Genomic DNA, 23410 nt, shown 5'->3' with positions numbered 1-23410 from the left:
GTGTCAAGCACATACTCCCCCGTGCTGTCGCTCGTGGCTGTAACATGTAAAAACATGTCAGAAAAAGTGTTAAATCTTCAAACAAATTAACTTTAACATGTCATTATGTAAATTTTTAAGTTGACAATAAGGTCGCCAACATTTTTGTCTTATAATGTCTTTATCCGTGGCGTGATAATATATGAACTGGTTTTGCACGGAAGGGGAAGGGAATATTTGAATAATTGTCCTAAGACACTGCAATGAAACAATGAGAGCAGTGGAAATGAGTTATTTGAGAGGAGCATGTGCAGTCAGGTGGAGAGACAGACTGACAAATGAGAAATTAAGGAGCGCTGTGGTGTGGATGTGGATGTGATAGGAAGCGTTAGGAAAAACACATGAAGTGGTCTGGCCATGTGGAGAGGATGGAGAGCGTGAGACTGACGAGGAGAGTGTATGTGAGTGAGGTGGAGGGGGGGAAAAGGGAGGGGAAGGCCAAGGATGAGATGGAGGGATGGAGTGGAGAGGTATATGAGGGAGTGGGGTGTGACCTGGGAGCAGGGCAGTGAAATGGCGGGAGACAGGACGACATAGAGGCGACTTATTTGTGGATACCCCTTACGGGATTAAGGCGTCTGGCAATAGACAGACAGATAGATACACCTGATTATTATATGCAGATATATTATTATCACCAACGGTGCATGCCTTACGCAGCAGCATGTAAGTATCACTTCCTGAAAAGACAATAAATCAAGGGTCCCACTTCCTTTTTTCCGTAATTTGCAGTTTATGAGCAGAATACAGAGGGACCTGTTATCGTTAACGCTGCATCACACGTCCAGTTATTGTGTCCTTGTGTTTCAGCGACGAGTACCTTAGCATCTCAGAGAAAACTACCCTAACTATATAAAGCTATAGTGGGGACAAGTGCTCGTGGGCCCTTCGGGGCCCCTCGCACTTGTTCCTGCGGAGGGCTCTCGCGCTGCTATAATATATTTAATTATAGCTATGAGCCAAAAATTCTACGGGGATCCTATGCCGGGCGCCTGGAGCGACGTTTTTGGGTCAAAATGTGATCGGGCATTAAATATAGTAAAAGTTTTTCAATCGTGATGGGACCAAAGTTTTTTCACATCAGCGAATTTGTTGCGATTATTGTGCCAATTTTGGTGCGATTTGAATGTGTAGCTTTGGCTGCCCAATACACACACACACACACACACACACACACACACACACACACACACGCCTAGTGCTATAGTATATTAGATGTGTGGAACTGACTACTGGTTCCGTTGTAACCGCTTCAATATGGCTCATAGGAAAAGCTCATACACTATCTTCACTACTAAAGATGACTATGAATTAGGATGAGAGAAATTTGTTTTGCGCTTAATCACGTGAACAAAAAACAGCGATTGAGAAAGTGGAGTTACATCACTGTTTCCACCACACCATACCACACCAAGCCACACCACATCACACCACACTGTACTACACAACACCACACTGTACTGTACAACACCACACCACACCACGCTCGGTTCAATACCATCACATTTGCACCAGCAATATCCACTGGCACACAAAGACATTATCCCTCGCCTCACTGCTCTAATCTTTTTTCCGCTATCACCTCTCTCTCTCTCTCTCTCTGTATCAAAACTGTGTTTTTTTAAGGTCAGCCAGGGAAGAGACCTTGTTAATAAGAAAACTGGCTCCAAGTCAGAAGCGATATGGCTAGGTCAGTTAAACGGTTTTTATCCGAAATATCTCACGGAATGGCTGACGGTTAGGCGCGAACGAAGGGATTAGGTTTTGAGAACAATGGGCCATAAAGTGTGTGTGTGTGTGTGTGTGTGTGTGTGTGTGTGTGTGTGTGTGTGTGTGTGTGTGTGTGTGTGTGTGTGTGTGTGTGAATACAATAACTAAAAGCTTGAGTTGAAATAGATCAAACATGGCAGAGGTGTTGAGGGTCAGTGAAGGGGTTGGCATACTGGTTGTCAAATCAATTGGTTGTAGATGAAGTTAACAGGGCAAGGACAAAGTGGCACAATTTCCAGCCAATTTAGACCAACTGCGGTGGAAGAGTTCAGGATAAGGCAAGGATAAAGTGACTACAGGTTAAGAACTGCAGTCAGATTAAGCAGTTCGGGTTCATTTCAGCCCAAAATCTATGGAAAAGTAGAAGGTAAGGCAATGACGGAGGGTTTATATTTTCACAGCTGTCAGTCAAAGACGAAGGTCACAAGGCAATGGTGCATTCCAGCCCAAGAGCCTGTGTGTAAAAGAGAGAGAGAGAGAGAGAGAGAGAGAGAGAGAGAGAGAGAAAGACGAAAAAAAAGTCAGTTTTGATATGATATACACCGTACTTGATGGAATGGTTTGTCATGCAAGTGGCTTACCTGTTTCTTGAACCCTGAACGATCTGAGTCACGGCAGAATCATTTTAGGCAGTTTTCCTCCGATCTGAATCAATCACTGGAAGGTTTTAGGAAAATTTAAGGATAAGAGGATTACATTTTGAAAGGGGTCAGCCAAAGATGGTCACCGGACAAGGCTAATTGCTCGACACTGTCACTCAAGCAGTTCAGATTTACTTAAACCAAACTTATTGGAGAAACTGAGCGTTAGCCAAGGATAAAGAGGAACAACTTTGATAATAGTTGGTCAAAGGCCAAGATCACAAGGTCACTGGGAGAAAAGTAATCTTATAAAAACGCAATTAGTCAACCATGACAAACAATTACTTCAGTACGATGATGCCTTAACTGCACCATATTAATCATCTCTAACAGTTAGGGATGTTTCAACTTTTTTCAGATATCCAACCAGCATGTTACTGGATCCTTTCCCGTCCTCACTCCACTAATTCATAACTTTTGTGTTCGTATTTACCTTCCCCTGATCATTACTAGCATGTTTAGCGCAGCAGTGTTTCCACTACTGTCATACGGGTGGCATCTTTTGCTAGGTGTGACGTGTGGGAGCAATTCTAGCAACTCCTCCGTCCGTTTTTACTCACTATCACACCGCGGCAACCAAGTGTTACATTACCGTCGATTACAGGGAGAGTAACAAAGCCCCATAATTGGACTGTGAAGATCTCGGTTCACGCTGGTACAGTTTATCCAAGCACCATGTTTGTGCGCCGAAGCTCCCTCATCAATCTGATACTTTTATACTTATGTATTATTTTTTTTTCCAGAAATGAAGATATATTAGTTTTCCGTACTCCACTGAGAACAGTATTATTTAATGCTGAACCAGATATAAGGATTTGCCCATTACACAAACAAGGACCATAACCCAGCTGGCGTATCAGAGAGGCTCGAAGACGTTGGGTGAGGAGCAGGTTCGCAGCAGAATCATCCTAAGACGTAAACATGAAAGAAGTGGAATCTTTGCTTACGAAGTTGTAAGGTAAGTTGGTGCAAGAAGAAATACGGTATATAAATAGTACAGTAGATGGGAGGAGAAATATGTGCTTAAGTTATTCACACACACACACACACACACACACACACACACACACACACACACACACACATAGCTGTTACCTTCTTGCTACCTGGCCATATTAAGAAGCTTTAATACCACTCAGTAATTAGCACACTGCTGACGATAGGAGTAGATTCTGTTGAGTAACATTACGCAGATAAGTAATCCAGCGCGTCTGATAACGTTTTATTAAGAGATAAGGCGACTTTGGTGGTTACAAGAGATACCAGCCCAAATCGTGTATATTCACTATCTTCATATAAATTATGAAAATTGATGAGCCCAACGGGTTGGCTGTGAGATGCAGGACGGAAACGAAGCGGGAGAGAACATGTTTGGAGAAAGAAGGACGAAGCAGTGGACCTTAGAATCACTACTCTAAATGGGCATTTTTTTTTTTTTTCACGTAACTAGTGCACACTTACAACAGGTATACTTCATCCTGGGGCCGACTGTACAACGAATCAAACCATCACGACTGAGTAAATTTAGCACGTATTATAAATCTCAACACACCCAGCTGCTTCCACTACATGAATATATGGATGGATTTAGTCTTAGTAGTCGCACCACATGAATGCATGACACAGTATAGCCAGAAATGCATTATTATTTAAACACACACACACACACACACACACACACACACACACACACACACACACACATATATATATATATATATATATATATATATATATATATATATATATATATATATACAGAGAGAGAGAGAGAGAGAGAGAGAGAGAGAGAGAGAGACAAGGTGTGGCACCTCGGTCTAAAACACAAACTCCTCCACCTTAACCTCCCTACAATAACCGAAAAAATCCTATGCGATTTTTTAGATGATAGAAAAGCCAAAATTAAGATAAATAATTACACTGGTGCCAGCTTTGCCCTGGGTTGTGGTGTCCCCCAGGGGAGTGCCTTGTCCCCAACTCTTTTCACCATCTTCACAAGTAACACCCCACAAGCAACACACGGCATAAATATCAGTTATGCCGACGATATTACCCAGATCGTAAACTACCCAGGCCCATCAAGGAACGTTATGAATTCCAGAACCAAACAAGAAGTTGAGAAAATAAACGCTTATGAAAATCAGTGGAAAATACGAACAAACATTAACAAATTTTCTGTAATACAACTAGCAAACAAAAGAAAAGAGCCACTAATAATTAATGACGAATTAATTGAATTTAAGGAGAAAGGGGAAATACTAGGTTTCAAGATCAACTCAACAGGCTACCTCGCTAGCACAAATGACAGGAGACAAAAAGCCACTGGAGCACTCAGTCGATTATACAGATTCAAAGACATGCCAATAAAAATTAAAACCCACCTAGTCAAAGCACTTGTTCTTCCCATCCTCGAATATCCACCCATCCCTACACACACCTTCAGCCACACTGAAGTAAGGAAACTACAAACAATCCAAAATAAGGCTCTTCGATTTGCAACCAACCAACACTACCCCTACACCTTAACTACAGAAAACAATCACCAAAACCAAACCCTTAAATATTAGAGTACACAACCAAGCCAAAATAATATGGGGGAAAAATCGAAGAATTCGACAACGAAACGTACAACACCTTAAAAAACATACACTGAGGAAAGGAACCTCATCTTACACAAATGGCTCCCAAGCAGCCTAAAAACCATAGCAGAAAACCCAGACCCTATCCCCATCTACTAAATCTCCCTCCAGAACAACAATCCCAGCCCGACCTAACTCCCGCAAGCGAGTCCCGCATCTCACAACCGACCCACATCCCATACACTCCCTATGAAACTCTACGGGAACGAAAACAAACTCAAACAAGTTACCCAAACAGTACCCGCATCTACCAACAAAACTGACAAGTGGCCACAAGAGACTGCAATACTGTTGCTAGTCGCCAACAAACCACCCGACATCTACCACAAAAACCAACGAAACATTCAGCTAGCTAGCTAGTTATACAAATCAATAAACAAACAAATAAATAAAATAAAAATTAATAAATACAACAAACAAATATATAAATAAAATTACTAAACAAATAAACAATAAAATAAATAAATAAATAAGCAAACATACCATTAAACTAACAAACCATTAAAAAAAAAATAAAAGCACGGTGGCCAGCCCACCATCTTTCCACTCCTCCTTCCTTCCTCCTTCCCCACTTTCCCTTCCCCTCCCCACAACCTTCCTTCCCCCCCCCCTTCCTAAAAAGAGAGAGAGAGAGAGAGAGAGAGAGAGAGAGAGAGAGAGAGAGACAGACAGACAGACAGACAGAGACAGAGACAGAGACAGACAGATAGACAGACAGACAAACAGACAGACAAAGAGGGGGGAAACAAGCTATCATAAAACTCGTTGATAATATATGGTTTAAGGCACCTTCACATGACACCACTTGGGCAGTTGCGTAATGGCAATAGCGACGGTGCTTTCTGTTGGCGTTATGGTAAATCAGTTAATGCTTTACATCGTTTCCGTTGCACTTCTTCGTGACTAACCCCATATTCTAGTGTTGACCTATACTATAACTCAGCACTCACGGTGGAGAGATGGTAGTTTTGAGTCAGGTTGAAATAAAAAGAGAATCTAACAAACTTAATTCAAAACCTCTGACGGTGGCCGAAAATTCGTGTGCAAGGAAAAAAAAAAAAGAATAGAAAGACGACCTCGGCCTGCAATACTGTTACGTCCTCATCCCACATTGTCACAAGCTCCAACAGCAGTAGTTCAGTATAGGAAGGACGTGGCCCCGTCAGCTGTTCTTCCTAGAGGCAGCCTTTAGGTATACAATAAGAGATCAGCTTGGGCGTTGTATGTAAACACGAGCTTCTCACGTTCGTTGCCTCTTTTTAACAAATAATTATACTGTCAGTCACAACTCCAGAGCTACACTAACTTCACAAGGCCACAAGTATAACTAAAATTGACAGAACGTGCTCTATTCTCTCCCACATCCTTATATAATCTTGCATTACAGTCGAATCTTCTAGTTTACTCTAGCAAATACAGTTGCCAAATCGGAGACATCCAAAACATGCCAGAGTTTTCTTGCATTACATAACACTCTAAATGCTTTAGCATACCAACTAAAATTAAATGTTAATATTACTTAATCTTGCAAATACACATTATTGAAAGGAAACGAATAAAAATTAGTGCATAACTTTACGAAATACCTCACTCACACCATCAGGCTATCTGACAACTCTGACTCGTAACTTCAAATGCGAGAATCAACAGGAACTCTCCGGAACCACTCAACTAACACTCTTACTTCTTAACAATATTTTACATTCACCAATGTGCCCCTTCTACCCTGCGTTGAATAAAATCGTATGGGGCACACACACACACACACGCACACAGGCACAGGAATTGATTCACTGTCTTGTATGAATTTACTGAATATTGGATTTACAGCAATTCTGTGGTATATGACCTTTATTTTTTAAACAATTTAATTGCAAACATTCTTCAGTCACGCAGCTTTTACCATCCTCTCTAGTTTTCTTCTCTTAATTTTTGGTCCTGATAATTGATAATGTGTATATTAATTATTGTTACTTATTTTGTGTGGTGTTTGTCCCCTAGGCGGCTGGTGTTCTTCGTACTTTCCTCCCACAACTTAGAGGTAAATATCACAAAATAGCTATATCTGGTCTTTACTAGACTCCAGGTCTCTTCCCGCTGCTGCCTTGTGCCGTGTCTCATCACCTTGGTGCCTTAGCTCACGATTGCACTTTTTTTTTTTCTTGCTCATTCCATGCTGGCATTCTGCCACTGTGTACTGAGATGTGTGTGGCTGCAAACAACCTACATGAAGAATGATGCTTATTACTAGGGAAAATATTCTCCCACAATGTCTTACATATCGCACAGTGGCATAAGAAAAGTAAATGGTCAGATTCTTATTGACAGAGTTTGGGAAATAACAGAAGAATTAGTTGGAGAAGAACAGGGAGGTTTTAGGAAAGGAAGAGGTTGTGTAGAACAAATATTTATTCATAGGTTTTTAGTGGAAAAGTTTCTAGGGAAGGAAAAGGAGCTGTATGTGGCTTTCATGGATTTGGAGAAAGCATATGCCAGGGTGGATAGACAAGGAATGTGGAAAGTATTAAATACATAGAGTAAACGGGAAGTTGTTGAATGCTATGAAGAGTAGGTATGAGGGTGCTAAGACTGCAGTGCGTGTGGATAGTGAACTGAGTGAAATTTTCTGTTTGAATGTTGGACTGAAACAGGGATGTGTCATGTCCTCATGGTTGTTCAATCTGTATATGGATGGGGCTACAAAAGAGGTACAAAGTAGGGCAGTGGATGTTGGAGCGGCCCTAATGAGAGAGGGCAGTGTTTGGAAACTCACTGTTCTGTTGTTTGCAGATGATATTGTATTGTTAAGTGAAGAGGAAGGGGAACTGCAAGGTTTGGTGAATGAGTTTGGGAGAGTGTGTAAGAAACGGAATCTAAAAGTAAGTATCGGGAAGAGTAAAATTATGGTCTTTGAGAGAAATGAAGCCACCGAATGTACAGTGAGGCAGGATGAGCAGGAAACGGAAAATGTGAGTGCATTTAAGTACTTGGGTAGTGTGATGAGTAAGGATGAAAGTTAAGAGGGTGACGTGCTTGAAATGGTACAGCAGGGAAGACATAGTGCTGGTTCTTTGAAAGCACTGATAAGGAACAGGGAAGTGAGCATGGAGGTGAAATATCTCTGTATGACAGTATTGTGATACTAACCCAAATATAAGGAAGTGAAGTTTGGACCTTGTTGGAAGGACACAAGTCAAGAGTGAGAGCAGTGGAAATGAGTTATTTGAGATAAGAATGTGGAGTAACATGAAGAGACAGACTGGTATATGAGGAAGTGAAGGAGCATTGTGGTGTGGATGTGGATGTGATAGAATGCATTAGGAGAAATGCCGCAATGCACTGAGGTGGTTTGGCCACGTGGAGAGGATGGAGCATGGGAAAACGATCAGAAATCGGTTGTTGGTTTAAATAATCAGTGACTGCCCCGATATCACCGTTTTCTTTAGGTACAAAGAAAATAGTGCTTTCATTTGGGGACACTGAAGGTTCAGTGATACCCAAACATAGCATTTAATCCACATATTGTTTAGCCAATGCACGCTGCGAGTGTGCTACTCTATATGTTGGTACAAAGATATATTGTGTGTCAGGTCTGACGATAATTGTGTGTTGTATTAAATTTGTACAACCTAATTTTTTACCGGCCAATGCAACTGTCATTTCTGTCTTTTTGTAGCAAAGCCAGTAGGTCATTCTCTACATTAAAATATTCTGAGTCAATCAAATGCTCTTTTATGCACTCTCTGTCTGTCGATTTACTTTTGCTTGGTGTTCAGGCTATTGCTACTATATGTATAGGAGCTTGACAAGTCTCCAAATTACGTATAGAATTTCTTTTATTGTCTGTACATCTCCATTCATCAGGTTAACTTGGAAAACACTCGTTTCCCCTTTATCATTTATCCAACATAGAACACTTTCTATTGATAGACCTTTCACTCTGCAAGTTTCTTTTAATGCAACAACATTGCGATTCTTCAATTTACTGTTTATCTAGACTTTCATAAATGATCTTGGCGGTAAGATTATGTCATAGTTGATGAAATATGGGTGAGTGGTCGAGTGACCTTGCGCCTGCTCGTTTTCTCTGAGAGTGTAGGTCATATAGTTCGTTTTTTGTGTATGTAATCGCGTTTGTTACTTTGGATTTTCTACAGTTGTTGGGTGTAGTATCTAAAAAAGAAATTTTCTCTATGAATTCATCATCAACTTGTATACTATTAAAGTGTGGCATCAATAAAATAATTCCTTATCGTACATAGGCCATGAAGCATATTTCCTTTAACTGATAAATTCTTTACTATGTAAAATATAGTAGTGAGTGCTTGGTAGTCTCTGTAAATTTGATGCGTAACTCAGTCATACATTTTACAGTTATTTCTTTACCATCTACAGTGTATAAGTCTAAGTTTGGTTCCCACATAAATGTTACTTTTCTTCTGTTTCTAAAAATTCGTTCTAATTTATCTTGTGTTATTGGATAGGTGAGCCCGAATCCAATAATAATGAAATGTTTTCAGTTTCACCAAAAGTGGTTTCATTTTATGACTGCTATCTTTATTCTTGGTTTGTTTGATTGTTTACTTTGTTTTATGTATTGTCTTCTGTGGTGCTGTAGTCTTCCCCAAAATGTAGACAGCTACTAATTTTTGCACCATTTTACACTCTGCAGTCCAATGACCGACAGTTTTGTGTTTCCTACAGCAAGGTCCACACCCTTTTGACTTGTCTGTGTCTTCTTTAATTTTGATGTAGCTTTCAGGTCTCGTGTGGCCTGGATTAGCACAACAGAAACACAGTCTATCTCTTGAATTTGACCTACAAGGTGGTTTAACATATTTTGGTCTTTCTGAGGCACGGCGCCTACTAGGGCTATGCCCAAGTTTCTGAGCCTGCCTGTTTTTAGGTGTGCGAGACCTTGAGTTCTGCTGACAGTCTGTTGGTCTGTACTCTGGACGAGACTTTCTTAGGTATTTGCTTGGACTAGATTTATATATTACCACAACAGTCTCTGCTACTCTCATATCTATTTTATTGTTTTGTGATATTTCAGTCACACCAGCCTGATTGCATTGTAATTCAAACTGATACACATAATTTAGTAAACATATTCCTGGATTATAAGTCTTTGTGATTTTAAGAACTCTTTCAGGCAATTTACATAGCGCAACTAAATATCCAATTATGTCAACGACATGTATGGGTGACACAATACCATCATCTTTAACCCATTCTAAATTTTCTATGTCAGCTAACAGAGTTCTTTTAATGGTAGACACGTCAGCTTACATCACCCAAATCTGAGTTAGAATTGTTTATTTTAGTAAGTCTAATTTAATGTAATTCTGGGGCTATACCAACTAAAAAGTTTCTACCACGAGATTTTTTTTCAGAAATACTTTCTTAAACACATCATATGTTCTAGCTCCCAAAAGTTTGTCTGACTTAAGCAAATTGCCAGTTGGGCAACATTCTAGAATTATTCTAGTAAAAAGAAAAAAAAAAAGTTATTTTTTTCATTCTCGTCTGTAATGTTTCTCCTTAAGAAATGTTGTTCACATTTGTCTAACTCTGTCTGTATATTTACTCTGTCCTTATCGTCACCTGAAAATTTGGGACCTTTGTCCTCATGATGAACATACTGTACACTGGTACCGAATTTATAGTGTGTTGTGGTGAACGTAATGCACTGGAACTTGCTTTGGCTTGCTATTATCTGTTTGTCTGTGTATTTTTACTTGTATTTCCTTTCAATTGTAATATGAAGATAATTCATAATTATGTGTTTCGTGATCTGTGTTCTCTCTTGTTTAGGTTGTCTGAATTTACTAGATTATCATAAGTATGTATGAAAGGATTAAACTTCTCACTGTCTACGTCTGACGACTCTGACCACTCGTCAGAATTATTTACTTCTGAGTAATTTTCATCTGTATTTTGTTGTTCTGATTCTACTTGTTTGTCTACTTGTGTGGGGTTATTTGTTTCCTTGTGCTGGGTTTCTGCTACTACGTGTATAGAGGGGCTGAAACATGGAATATGGGTGTAGCAGAGAGGAAAAGTTTGAATGTAATGGAGATGAGGTGTCTGAGGAGTATGTGTGGAGTGACGCTTATGGATCGAGTGCGGAATGATGAAGTGCGAAGGAGAACTGAAGTTGTTCGGGAGATGGCTGGTAGAGTTGAGCAGAGGGTGTTGCAATGGTTTGGGCATATGGAGAGAATGGATAATGAGCGATTGGTGAAAAAGATAACTAGATCTGATGTGAGATGTGTAAGGCTGAGAGGGAGACCACGAATTGGATGGATGGACAGTGTGAAGAGAGCGCTGGATGCGAGAGGGATGTCTGTTGAGCAAGGAAGAGTGGCTGTCCATGACAGAAATAAATGGAGAGAAATTGTGAATGAATAAATGATGACGCAACTCTGAGGGGATATTCTCCCACATTTGGTCTGATCAGCTAGTCAGGTCAGGTGCGGGTAAGGGGATAGGTCTATTATGATGTGGCAGGGGTAAACCAGCTTTGCTGTCGGGCCCTGCTGCGGATATCACTGATTGCATTGCGCAGTTGTCCCTTGTGCGGTGTGGTGCGGTGAGGTTCTATCCCTTCTCCCCTTCGGGGCTAAGGTGCGAATGAATGTGTTTGAAGGGATGAGTAAACGGGGAGTGTGTCGTCCTGTCTCGGCTACCTCCCTTTCCTTGGGGGAAGCAGCCTAGGTATATAGAGTATAGATTGATAGATAGACTTGTATAGAGCCATTAGGTAATGCTAATGCTGGTTCTTATGTCAGCATGGTGGTTTAACATAATATTACCCTCTAGATAGCATTAATTAATAATCACATTTTACAGTTCTCTTGGTTGCTCACTAATTTAAAATTTAAATGATAAAACACGTTCTAAATATCAGTGAAAAGTGTGCATTACCTTTAGATGTAGATGTGTAGGGGAAAATACTGAGATATGAATGTTGTATGATATGGATATATATATATTTTTTTTTATGCGAAGAAGAAGGAACTAAAGGCCATGAGCCTGCAGTAACAGTTCCCTCCAAGAGAAAAACAAAATACAATAGAGAGCCAAATTCAAGATCCGATCATTTTGAGATGCCTGGACACACTGCGTTTGAAAGACTGGAGATCATAGGCAGCAGGAAATACAGACAGAGGGAGACAGTTCCAGAGCTGACCTGTTGCATAAATGAAAGACTGGGAGTAACGGTTAACTCTTGCATTAGAGAGTTGGACAGAAAAAGGATGAGAGTTTGCTGCCAGACGGGTGCTACGCGCCCGTCGTAGAGGTGGAGGAATGCAAGCAGACAGTTCAGAGGAGGAGTGACCATTAAATTAGCGATAGAAAAGAGATAAAGATGCAACAGTGCGGCGAAGAGACAGAGGTTGAAGGGAGTCAGTAAGAGGAGGAGAGCTAATGAGACGAAAAGCCTTTGACTCCACCCTATTGAGAAGAGCTGTGTGTGGGGAGCCTCCCCACACATGAGAGTTGTACTCCACACAGGGGCGGATGAAACCCCTGTATAGAGTCAACAATTGTGCAGGGGTAAAGAAAGAGCAGAGTCGGCTTAGCACACCCAATCTCTTGGAAGCAGATTTTACAAGAGATGTAATATGTTCTTTCCAAGATAAGTCCCGAGTAAATGAAACCCCAAGCATGTTCAAGGATGATGCAGGATTAAGCTGAATATTATTAAACATTAGTGGGTATACCTGTGGAAGATTTTGTCGGGTTGATGGGTGTAAGAACTGAGTCTTAGATGCATTAAAAACAACCATATTATTTTTACCCCAGTCAGAGATACGAGCCAAATCAGACATTAGGTGTGCCATAGCCTCATCCCTTGTTTGTTGAAGTAACTGTTGAGATGGGCGTTGCGGGAACCGAATGGAAAGGTGAAGGGTGGAGTCATCAGCGTATGAGTGGATAGGGTTAGATGAACAGCTTAGAAGATCATTGATGAATAAAAGGAAGAGAGTTGGTGATAGGACAGAGCCCTGAGGAACACCACTGTTGATAGATCTAGGAGAAGAACGATGGCCATCTACAACAGCGGCTATAGAACGACCAGAAACGAAGCTAGCGATGAAGGCACAGATGGAAGGATAGAAACCGTAGGAGGGCAGTTTGGAAATTAAAGATTTATGCCAGACTCGATCGAAAGCCTTTGAGATGTCAAGTGCAATGGCAAAGCTTTCGCCAAAGTCCCGAAAGGAGGATGACCAGGAGTCTGAAAGGTAGGTGAGAAGATCGCCAGTGGAGCGTCCCTGACGGAACCCGTACTGACGATCAGAAAGAAGGTTGTGATAGGAAAGATGCCTTAAAATTTTTCTATTGAGAATTGACTCGAAAACTTTTGAAATACAGGACGTTAAAGCAATTGGACGATAGTTGGAGGGTTGGGAGTGGTCACCCTTCTTTGGGACTGGGTGAATGAGAGCAAACTTCCAGCAAGAAGGAAAGGTACAAGATGACAGACAAAGGCGAAAGAGTTTGCCTAGGCAGGGTGTAAGCACAGAAGCACAGTTCTTGGGAACAACAGGAGGGACCCCATCAGGCCCATATGCCTTGTTAGTACTGAGGCCAGTGATGGCAGAAAATACATCAACTGAAGAAATTTTAATGTCAGCCATGAGGAAGTCAGAGGGGGGAAGTGATGGAGGAACAGCACCGGAATCGTCTAAGGTGGAATTGGAGGAGAAAGTCTGTGCGAAGAGATCTGCTTTATCAGTAGAAGAAATAGCTGCAGAACCATCAGAGTAGAAAAGAGGAGGGAAGGATGATGAGATAAAGTTGTTAGAAAGATTTTTGGCAAGGTGCCAAAAGGAGCGGGAAGAATTCGAGTTGGAGAGTTGAGAGCATTTAGTATGGATGAAATTATTTTTAGTAGAGCGAAGAACAGACTTAGCACGATTCCGGGCAGAAACATAAAGATGATGTGATTCAGGGGTGGGTTGACTCCGGTACCTTTTGTAGGCCCTCTCCTTGTTGCGGACAGCATTAGAACAAGCGTGATTAAACCAAGACTTTCTTGCGTTAGTCAAAGGATATGAGAAAGGAATGTATGCTTCCATGCCCAAGAGAATAACCTCCGTAATGCGCAAGGCACACTCAGATGGCTCCCGGCCATGGAAGCAATAATCATTCCAGGGAAAATCAAAGAAGTACTGTCTGAGGGCCTCCCAGTCCGTGGCTCCAAAATGCCACAGACGACGTTTCCCTGGAGGGTCCACAGGCCGTACCGGAGTGATAGGACAGGTTAAGGTAATAAGGTTGTGATCGGAGGAGCCCAACGGAGAGAAAAGATTAACAGAGTAAGCAGAAGGATTAGTTGTGAGGAAGAGGTCAAGCATGTCGGAGCTCTCTCCAAGGCGGTCAAGGATACGGGTAGGGTGCTGTACAAGCTGCTCTAGGTCATTAAGGATAGAAAAGATGTAGGCTTCTTCACCAGGTGGATCCGTGAAAGGAGAGGAGAGCCAAAGGTGGTGGTGAACATTGAAATCTCCTAGAATGGAAATTTCAGAGAAAGGAGAAATGGATAAAATGAATGATATGATTATATATATCTATATCTATATCTATCTATCTATATATATATATATATATACATGTCTATCTATCTATCTATATATATATATATATATATATATCTATCTATCTATCTATATAAATATAGATATATATATATATATATTTTTATATGTATATATATATATATATATATAGATATATATATATATATATATATATATATATATATATATATATATATATATATATATATATATATATATATATATATATATATATATATATAAAACTGTTAGTAATTGTTAGTGCAATATGTTGATTTTACGTTACTATTGATAAATGAATTAATGTCAGTATATATATATATATATATATATATATATATATATATATATATATATATATATATATATATATATATATATATATATATTACATATATATATATATATATATATGTAATATATATATATATATATATATTACATATATATATATATATATATATATATATATATATATATATATATATATATATATATATATACTGTATATATATATATATATATATATATATATATATATATATATATATATATATATACGTAAGTTAGGTATATTCATAATTAATGAAGTATTAATAAAATAATGCAACCTTGAATAAATATTCTACTCAGTGAAGGTACCTGTGGTAGCTTCTGTCAGCAGTTGTTGTCACCGCTGCTTTCTTCCTGGGTCCTTGGTAGTTGTGGTAGATGTGGTAGTAGTTGTGGTAGTTGTGGCAGATGTGGTAGTAGTTGTGGTAGCTGTGGTGGATGTGGTAGAGGTGGCTGTGGAGGTTGGAGGTAGGTGTTGTGCTTACTTCAGCTGCATACATCAAAACTCCATACACTTGCAGGTCAACACAGCCTATACGTGCATATGTCAGTTACTACCTTCTTCTTTCTTACTTCATATTCTTAATTCTTACTTCTTTCTTCGTATTTTCTTATTTCACTTTCTTACTTCTTTCTTCTTCATCTTCTTGTGATTAACTTGTTGAGCTTGTTACTTGTAGAAATTGTAATTGATCATAGAGTTGTAAATCGTAGAGTTGTAATTCGTAGGGTTGCGTTGTTGATATTTGTTGTGGATAGTTGTTGTAATTCTTCTTCTTTACTATTGTAATCTTCTTTACTGCATCTTCTTTACTGCTGTAATCTTCTTTACTGCTATAATCTTCTTATTTACCTCTGCAATCCTCTTCTTATCTGCTGCCACCAGTGTCGATAAGTAGAAAGGTAGGTAAGTAATTATCTAGGTAGGTAGGTGCCACCAGTGTAAAGAAAGTGGATAATTGCAGAGAATCGTTGCCATCAGTGTAGAGCTTTTTAGGTTACTGCTGCCACCAAATGTAGATAATAATAGTAGCTTAGGAGTTGAGATTGTAGTTGTAGAATGGTGAGGCACCTTTGTCACCAGTAGATGTAAAGAGTTGTGAGACATTGGATAGTGTGGAGATTGTGTATTTGTGAGTTTTATCTCTCTAGTCTCAAAATAGGTCTTTCTCAGTCTCACTTCTCCCTCTGTCTATCTTGCATCGTGTGTGAAGGTGAGGTAGAGACACTCGTGGTTTAGGGGGATTTTATTGTGACACAGTTATATTGTTCACTGCCTACCGCTGCAGTTACGTGACAGAGTGACACGACCCATTGATGGACAGAGTGACAGCTAATCTCTTACTCTGTGCAACCTCCTACTCTGTCTTGTGTTCTCCCCAGTCTCCTCCTTCTCTACTGAATCTCCTGCCTCCTACTCTCTCCGCCTGATTTCTGGGTATATATTACTGCCTGGTTTCCGGCTGGCTGACGTGTGTGTGTATGTGTGTATGTGTGTAGTGTCTAGCATGCTTCCGTCATGTGACTAACTGGCGTCCGTGAGATACATCATGTATTTGACATTCTTGGTAGTCTGTGCCAGGGGATGTTTGCGTATCTCTCACCCGTTTATTACATATTGTGCTAGTGTTATATATTGTGCTATGATTATATTAATCCCTATATTACCAGCAATGACAAAACACCTACACACCTACATACTCATTGCACGTGCAGGGCAATTCAGGACCTCAGTCAGCACTATATTACAACCACTCCCCCCCCCCACCATCATCACATCCCAACATCCACCCGTCAGATAGTTATATTCTTACACCGAGTCGATCGAGTCCATGTAGCTAGATTTAGATCAGGACATCACCCAGGCGTCCTCGGGTATCAGCCTAGATATGGGTTGTGTGGAATCACAGATGACACGTGCCCAGCTTGTAGAATAGGTCCACACAGTATAACTCATATAATGGAGCACTGTACAGCACATGCCATACTAAGATGCAGCCACAACATCAAGGTGGAGAGAACTTATGGAAGGGCCCCATAGATGCAGTTGCTTACCTGCGGTCGACGGGTCTGCTTGAAAAGGGGAACTGTGGTTGAGGAACTACATCAACAACATATGTTTAAGCTCGATAAAGGTACAATTTCCTCATCGCCAAGCATTAGTTTTTTTTTTTTTTTTCTTTTTTTTTGCCCTAGCAGGCACTGTCGCTCATCACGCTACACTCATCCAACACGCGATGGAGTTGTTAGAATATTCAGAAGAAAACGTTCGTTTTTACCTAGCCATTACAGTTTTCAGACACTTGCAAGTTTCATTGATCTTGTGCATAATCTATACGAATTATCCACCAGTGAGGTATGTCAGTTTCATGTTTAATTTCTCACCAAAAAGTATATTACAATGGAAGTAAAAACAAGCTGTCTTGCGGGAGGTAACAAGGATCCCACACTCGAACAAGAAGACAAATTTGCATATTAGTTTTTACAACACCGGTGGAGCAGAGCCCTACTTCCTGCTTTGTGATTCTGAATAGAAAATTACTACCTGGAGGAGCAACTTTGGATATTCTATGCTCTCTTGGAAGCTAATTGGCGGGGAGTCACGATATCTAGTTAACATATACTGACCTTGGTCAGGAGACACTAAATCATATCTCAGTCTCTTCAGTACGGTGACTTTTTTTTTTTACAATCTATACTTGCTAGCTGTAAATGACTTAATATGGCTTAAATGAAGCACTTGACCAGAGAGATAGATGTACAGTCAACCCAAAAAGTATCGGCCCCTTTATCGCACGAATCATTCTGAAACACTGGATGAAGTATTGTGAAACATGAGGCAGCCTGTGATAATAAGTACATTGTCCTTCGTAATTATTAGGACTCATTAACGCATAAAACCTGACAAATTGGCTGGTAAATTTTTTGAGGCACCGCGTTAATAGATTCATGTGTGTCTGCGGAGTTCGCTTATTTTCACATTGATTCAAACTCAGTCCCAATCCTTTTTGTTTTACTGTACGCTGCATCAACGTCTTTGGAAAGGCCTATGCTAAGAATAATATAAACACTTGGAATCAGTATCTAATCACACAAACAAAATTTTGATCTAGCCTTGTGTCCTTGATCTTTGACCTAATGTTACCAAAGACAATATGCTTACTTCTTTTTTAACTCCCAATTCTTCCACCAAATTTCGTTAAAATCGGACAAAACGATTTGGGTTATTTTATTACACACACACACACACACACACACACACACACACACACACACACACACACACACACACACACTCACTCACGCCCGCGCGCATACCTGAATGAATAAATAAATATTGAAATCAGCAAAAACTAGACAAGGGGATATTTTTTTTTTTCTTGCGGGTGAACGCGCACCCTCCCCCACACACACCCGCAGGCACACATACTCACACACGCACATACATGTACACACACGCATACCCATGAGCACACAATCACTTGCGCACACAACAATGCGCGCGCTCGCGCACACACACACACACACACACACACCTGAATGAATAAATGAGTATGAAAACCAGCTAAAACTAGAGAAAGGTATATTTTCACTCGCGTTCGCACACACACACACACACACACACACACACACACACACACACACACACACACACACACACACACACACACACACACACACACACACACACTAGCAATCACATCATAACAAATAATCACCAGCAATTTTGTGTAATTACCCATCCACATGAAAACAAGCTGATCGTTCTTCCACGCGTCTCCTAAGCAAGGAAAATATTTAGGTGACTCGGGGCCGGATTAAAGACGGGGTTACTGAGGCCATAATGAGGCACGGAAAATTCTGCTCTGAGTATGGCATGCCACTAAAACAGCAACAGCAGCAGACACAGCCATTTGCCCAGTATAGGATAGGCATGGATTTAAACTGTGCTGGGTGTTTGTTCTGTCGAGCTCTTCCGACGTTAGCCTTCTCGCTACCATTTTTTACTCTAACTTGACCCAGATCTCTCCCTCTTTGTTGCTTGTTTGACATAGCTCAGAGGCGGAAAAAAACTACTACAGCTGTACATGATTTCCACAGCATTTCTTCGTGACTACCATCTTATTTTACTGTTGACATATTTCCAGAACTTGTCATTCAAGGTGGAGAGTTGGCAATTTTAGGTCAGGTTAAAGTAAAAGGTATCATTATTTTCACATGAATACCCCGAACTGGTGGGTCTGTCAAGGGACCTCCACTGGATGCTGTGCCCCATGGCCTCCACAACTCCTCTTAAGGCTTTGTAAACTTACAATACAGAAGACACCATTGTGCTGAAAGTGTTCAGGCGGCGGAATAGGCCCATATTTATCGTTGGTTAAGAAGCATCCTACCACCTCTTCCTTTGGGTATAGGCTGTAACTCCCCGTTACCTGAGGCCCAACAGTTCTCCTGCATATCATACACCTCCGCATGTCACAACTTCTGCTCTAACACCCACAGTCTGCAGTATATTAATACAGTATAAGCTAGGTCTGTCTCATACGGGATTTGTGTATTGTTATTAACAAGGGGGATTTTATTAAATATCAGCGGGTCTTATGGTGGATCACTAAAGTCGAAATTCAAATGCTTTAAACTTTTCCCTGCCCCAGGCGAGATTCGAACTCGCATCTCTTCGGACAACAGACCACATTTCTATTGATTCGGCCACGTCTCAGCTTGTCTCCTCCTTCTGAGGGGAATATTATTATCCGTTGCTGGCTGGGATAGAGCTGCCCCGGCCATAAGAGCTTTAGTGATGACAGAATTATACCTTCGGATTCCTGTCGCAGAATTATACTCTCAGATTCCTATCAGAATTATACTATCAGACTCTTGTCAAAATTATATTCTCAGATTCTTATCACAGATTATTCTACTCTCAGATTCCTATCAGAATTATACTCTCAGATTCCTATCAGAATTATACTTTAAGATTCCCAATAGAAATATACTTGCAGATTCCCATCAGTTATATTCTCAATTTACCATCAGAATTATACTCTCAGATTCCTATCACAGAATTATACTCACAGATTCCTATCACAGAATTATACTCTCAGATTCCCATCACAGTTTTATTCTTAGATATGTGTCAGAAGTACACTTTCAGATTCCTGTCACGGAATTATATCCCTAGATTCCTGCATTCATTCTTCGGTGGACAAAATCACATAGAGTTACTGGAGTTGGCCACCGTGACAGGTGTTAATTGTAAAAGTATAAATACACTCCTGTTGCTGGAATTATCTCTTGCCGAGATTAAATAATCGGGCTTTATCTTAAAATAAAAATATAAAATAAAAATGGAGAAAGTGTGTCTATGACGGCGTTAACTATCGATAAGCCAATTTCCATAAAATATGAAACAGAAACTACAATTATTTGTATTCTTCAACTTCTCGTTTAGTTGCAGGGTAACAATGTGAATGAAGTGAGGAGTATAAGCAAGCAAGTATTCTAAAACTAGTTCTTCAGTCTCTTTCCAATGAAAAATGTCAAGTAAGAGTAGGAGTGAAGGCAAGAGGATAAACAAGTATCCCTATAAAAAAAGTAAGGTGAAGAAATCTGCACAGTCAAGGAATTACTTTCGTATGTTCGTCTTTCACAAGCTTCGTAAGTGCTCTCCCGGAAAGTGAAAAAAAAAAAAAAGAAAATCCAAAAGATGCTTCACCTCTTCGCTTTCTCCTTCCTTGGAAGAAAAAAAATCTGACATTGGTTATAATCTTCATATAAAACTGGGTCATTGGTTCCCTATCTGAATCATGTTTGAACTCTTCTGAATTATCTAGAGTTGGGGTAGGCGGTGGCTGAATGGGTAGAGAGCCGGCCTGCAGTCCTAACGGACCCAGGTTCAAGTCCCGGCTGGGGCTGGGATCAGCTTAAGGATCTGAATTTCATAAAAAACAGACTTTTTGATCTACCAGACGACCCTCCGACATGTTGTAAAAGTACCCCCACTGATACCAGTACACCAGTCCTGTATGAGACAGCCATAGCATGTATTCAATATGGACGGTGGGTGTTAGCGCCGAACTGGTGATATGTGGAGATGTAGGAGGACTACTGGGCTTTGAGAATAGGCCCTGAAACCTTTGCCCAGAGTCGAACAGGTAAAAAAAAAAAAAATAGACAACTGCATTTCAATTGTGTGAATGTAAATTTATGTGTAAATTTTTGTGAATATGAAAGGTATGTGTGTGTGGATTTTTTTTTTTTTTTTTTTTTTTTGTACAATAATGTCAAACTCTGGGCATACTGTAGCCTTCGCAACCTGTTCCCAAGGCCCAGCAGTCCTCCTACATACCACACACCACATGTCACCATTTCAGCACTAACACCCACCGTCCATATTGAATTCATGCAAAGGCTGACTCATTCAGAGTAATGGATTAGTATTAGCCGGGGTATTTTTACATGTCGACGGGCCTTTTTATAGATCAGTAAAGTTTGCTTTATGAAATTCAAATCCTAAAACTGTTCCCTGCCCCAGCGGGATTCGAACCTGGGTTCATTAGAATTGCAGGCCACATCTCACCACGTCCCCAATCATATATATATATATATATATATATATATATATATATATCCGGGATAACTTTGAACAAACATCCCATCATGCAATTATTTCCTCCATGACCTTGGCATGGATCTCGCGTCCCTTCAGACACCAGCCCACTGCTCTGTCCACCCCACCACCACCCTTAGGTCTAGCCAATCTTGCCGTTAACTTTATGAACAGATTATCTATTTGTCTATCTATTGCCAGACGCCTCAATCCCATTAGGGGTGGCCACAAACAAATCGTCTCCATGTCGCTCTGTCCAATGCCACTTCACTGCCTTGCTCCCAGCTCACACACCCCTCTCGCATGTCATTAACGTAATAAAAATGTTTTGTGCAATTATTCAGATAATTACTGTGTGAAAGTGAAGTTCCAGGTTTGTGGAAATTTCTTTTTAGAAGATCAGTATTTGAGAAAGGAAACCGTTGATATACTGATTCTTATATATCCACTGACTTAATTAACATCTGTATTAGGTAAACATTAAACTGTTATTGTAAATGAAGATAAAATAACATAAAATTGGGTCACTCAGAAAAAACACAAATTAATTGCCTATACACAGCCTGGGCGTAGTATACGAAGATGTTATGCAACTAATTCGCTGATATTTCAGAATCAACTACTTTATGTCCATGATTACTGTAATACAATAGATCCATTACGCCTAGATTTCTAAACAAGTCTTTGAAAAAAAAATAATATACTACTAAAGACTACTGTGTAATATGATATTTATTAATGAGACTACAGAGCTAGGTACACGTTGAGGAGACATGGTTACATACACTGGTGAATTATTTCCCTGGAAATTTTTAGCAGCCAGCGGAATACCTCAGGAATCAATTCTAAACCCATGTATTTTTACGATTTTTAATGGCAAATGTGACTGAGACAGATTATTAAAACTCCATACTAAATGTGGGTATTATAAATGATATGGAAATGCTACTCTGTCTAAAAACACATCAATAATTTGTCAGATATCCACTTATAATCAAGGGTCACGGATTATATGTGACTACGGGGTAAAAGGCCAGAAATTAAATACCGTAGCTGTAAACTAGAACAGTGGCCGATTCCAAACAGTTACCATTCCAGGCATGTAAGAAAGCTGCCTGAAAGAACAAATCAGTTTATGAATTACCAAAATTTCACATAAAAACTGAAACATGGTCATTCCATTACCAACAGTCCTAGGCTATTATGCACGGAAGATACTGGCTGGCCCGTAAATAGCTCCTCACCAGAAATTCGCCTGATGTGTGCTACGGGGATGGCTCAATCTGCTGATGTGGGCGTGTATGGGGCAGTGGGAATAAGAAATGGATAGATGATACAAGTTAGACACTGATGTCGCTGTCTAGGCCGTCCCAACAACACTCGCAGGAGCACCAGGCGGCGTGAAGAGCAGTCTTGAATACCGGCATTGGTGAAGTACACCATCTCAAAAAAAGCTGAACTAGATACTTTGCAGTGCTAATTTGTTGTAAATAACCACCACCAAGGCTCTGCATTTACTCCATAGCACTTCTTCGTGATTAGCACCATATTCTAGTGTTTAGTTTTAAGAGTAATGAGGCTCTACATCCTTTCCACATCACCTTCTCGTGACTGGCAGCGTCTTCAAGTGTTTAGTGTTAAGGTGATACTGAAGCTTTACATCATTCCATAGCACTTCTTCGTGACTATCACCATATTCAAGTGCCTAGATCTAGGACAATACCGGGACTCTACAGCCTTTCCATAGCACTTATTCGTGACGTGATAATCTATGTGAAGACAGTACTG

At 40.2% G+C, this 23410-nt stretch overlaps 1 protein-coding gene across 1 annotated transcript in view; it reads right to left on the bottom strand.

Moving 5' to 3' along the window:
* Window positions 1-7148: 7148 nt before the first annotated feature.
* The window catches only part of LOC145413170 (sulfotransferase 1B1-like), a 47592-nt gene continuing 31330 nt past the window's right edge, over window positions 7149-23410 (bottom strand). Inside the window, exons 8-10 of the mRNA XM_080282897.1 lie at window positions 20769-20919; window positions 9753-9863; window positions 7149-7301 (exon numbers count right to left, since the gene is read on the bottom strand). Of these exons, the coding sequence (XP_080139023.1) occupies window positions 7149-7301; window positions 9753-9863; window positions 20769-20919 (415 nt within the window). The remainder of the gene's footprint in view (window positions 7302-9752; window positions 9864-20768; window positions 20920-23410) is intronic.

This window comes from Coenobita brevimanus, chromosome 95 (genome assembly GCF_032717465.1).
Source record: "Coenobita brevimanus isolate Jiangsu-jjx chromosome 95, ASM3271746v2, whole genome shotgun sequence".
NCBI classification, from domain to species: domain Eukaryota; kingdom Metazoa; phylum Arthropoda; class Malacostraca; order Decapoda; family Coenobitidae; genus Coenobita; species Coenobita brevimanus.
This window is presented reverse-complemented; position numbering and strand designations above follow the sequence as displayed.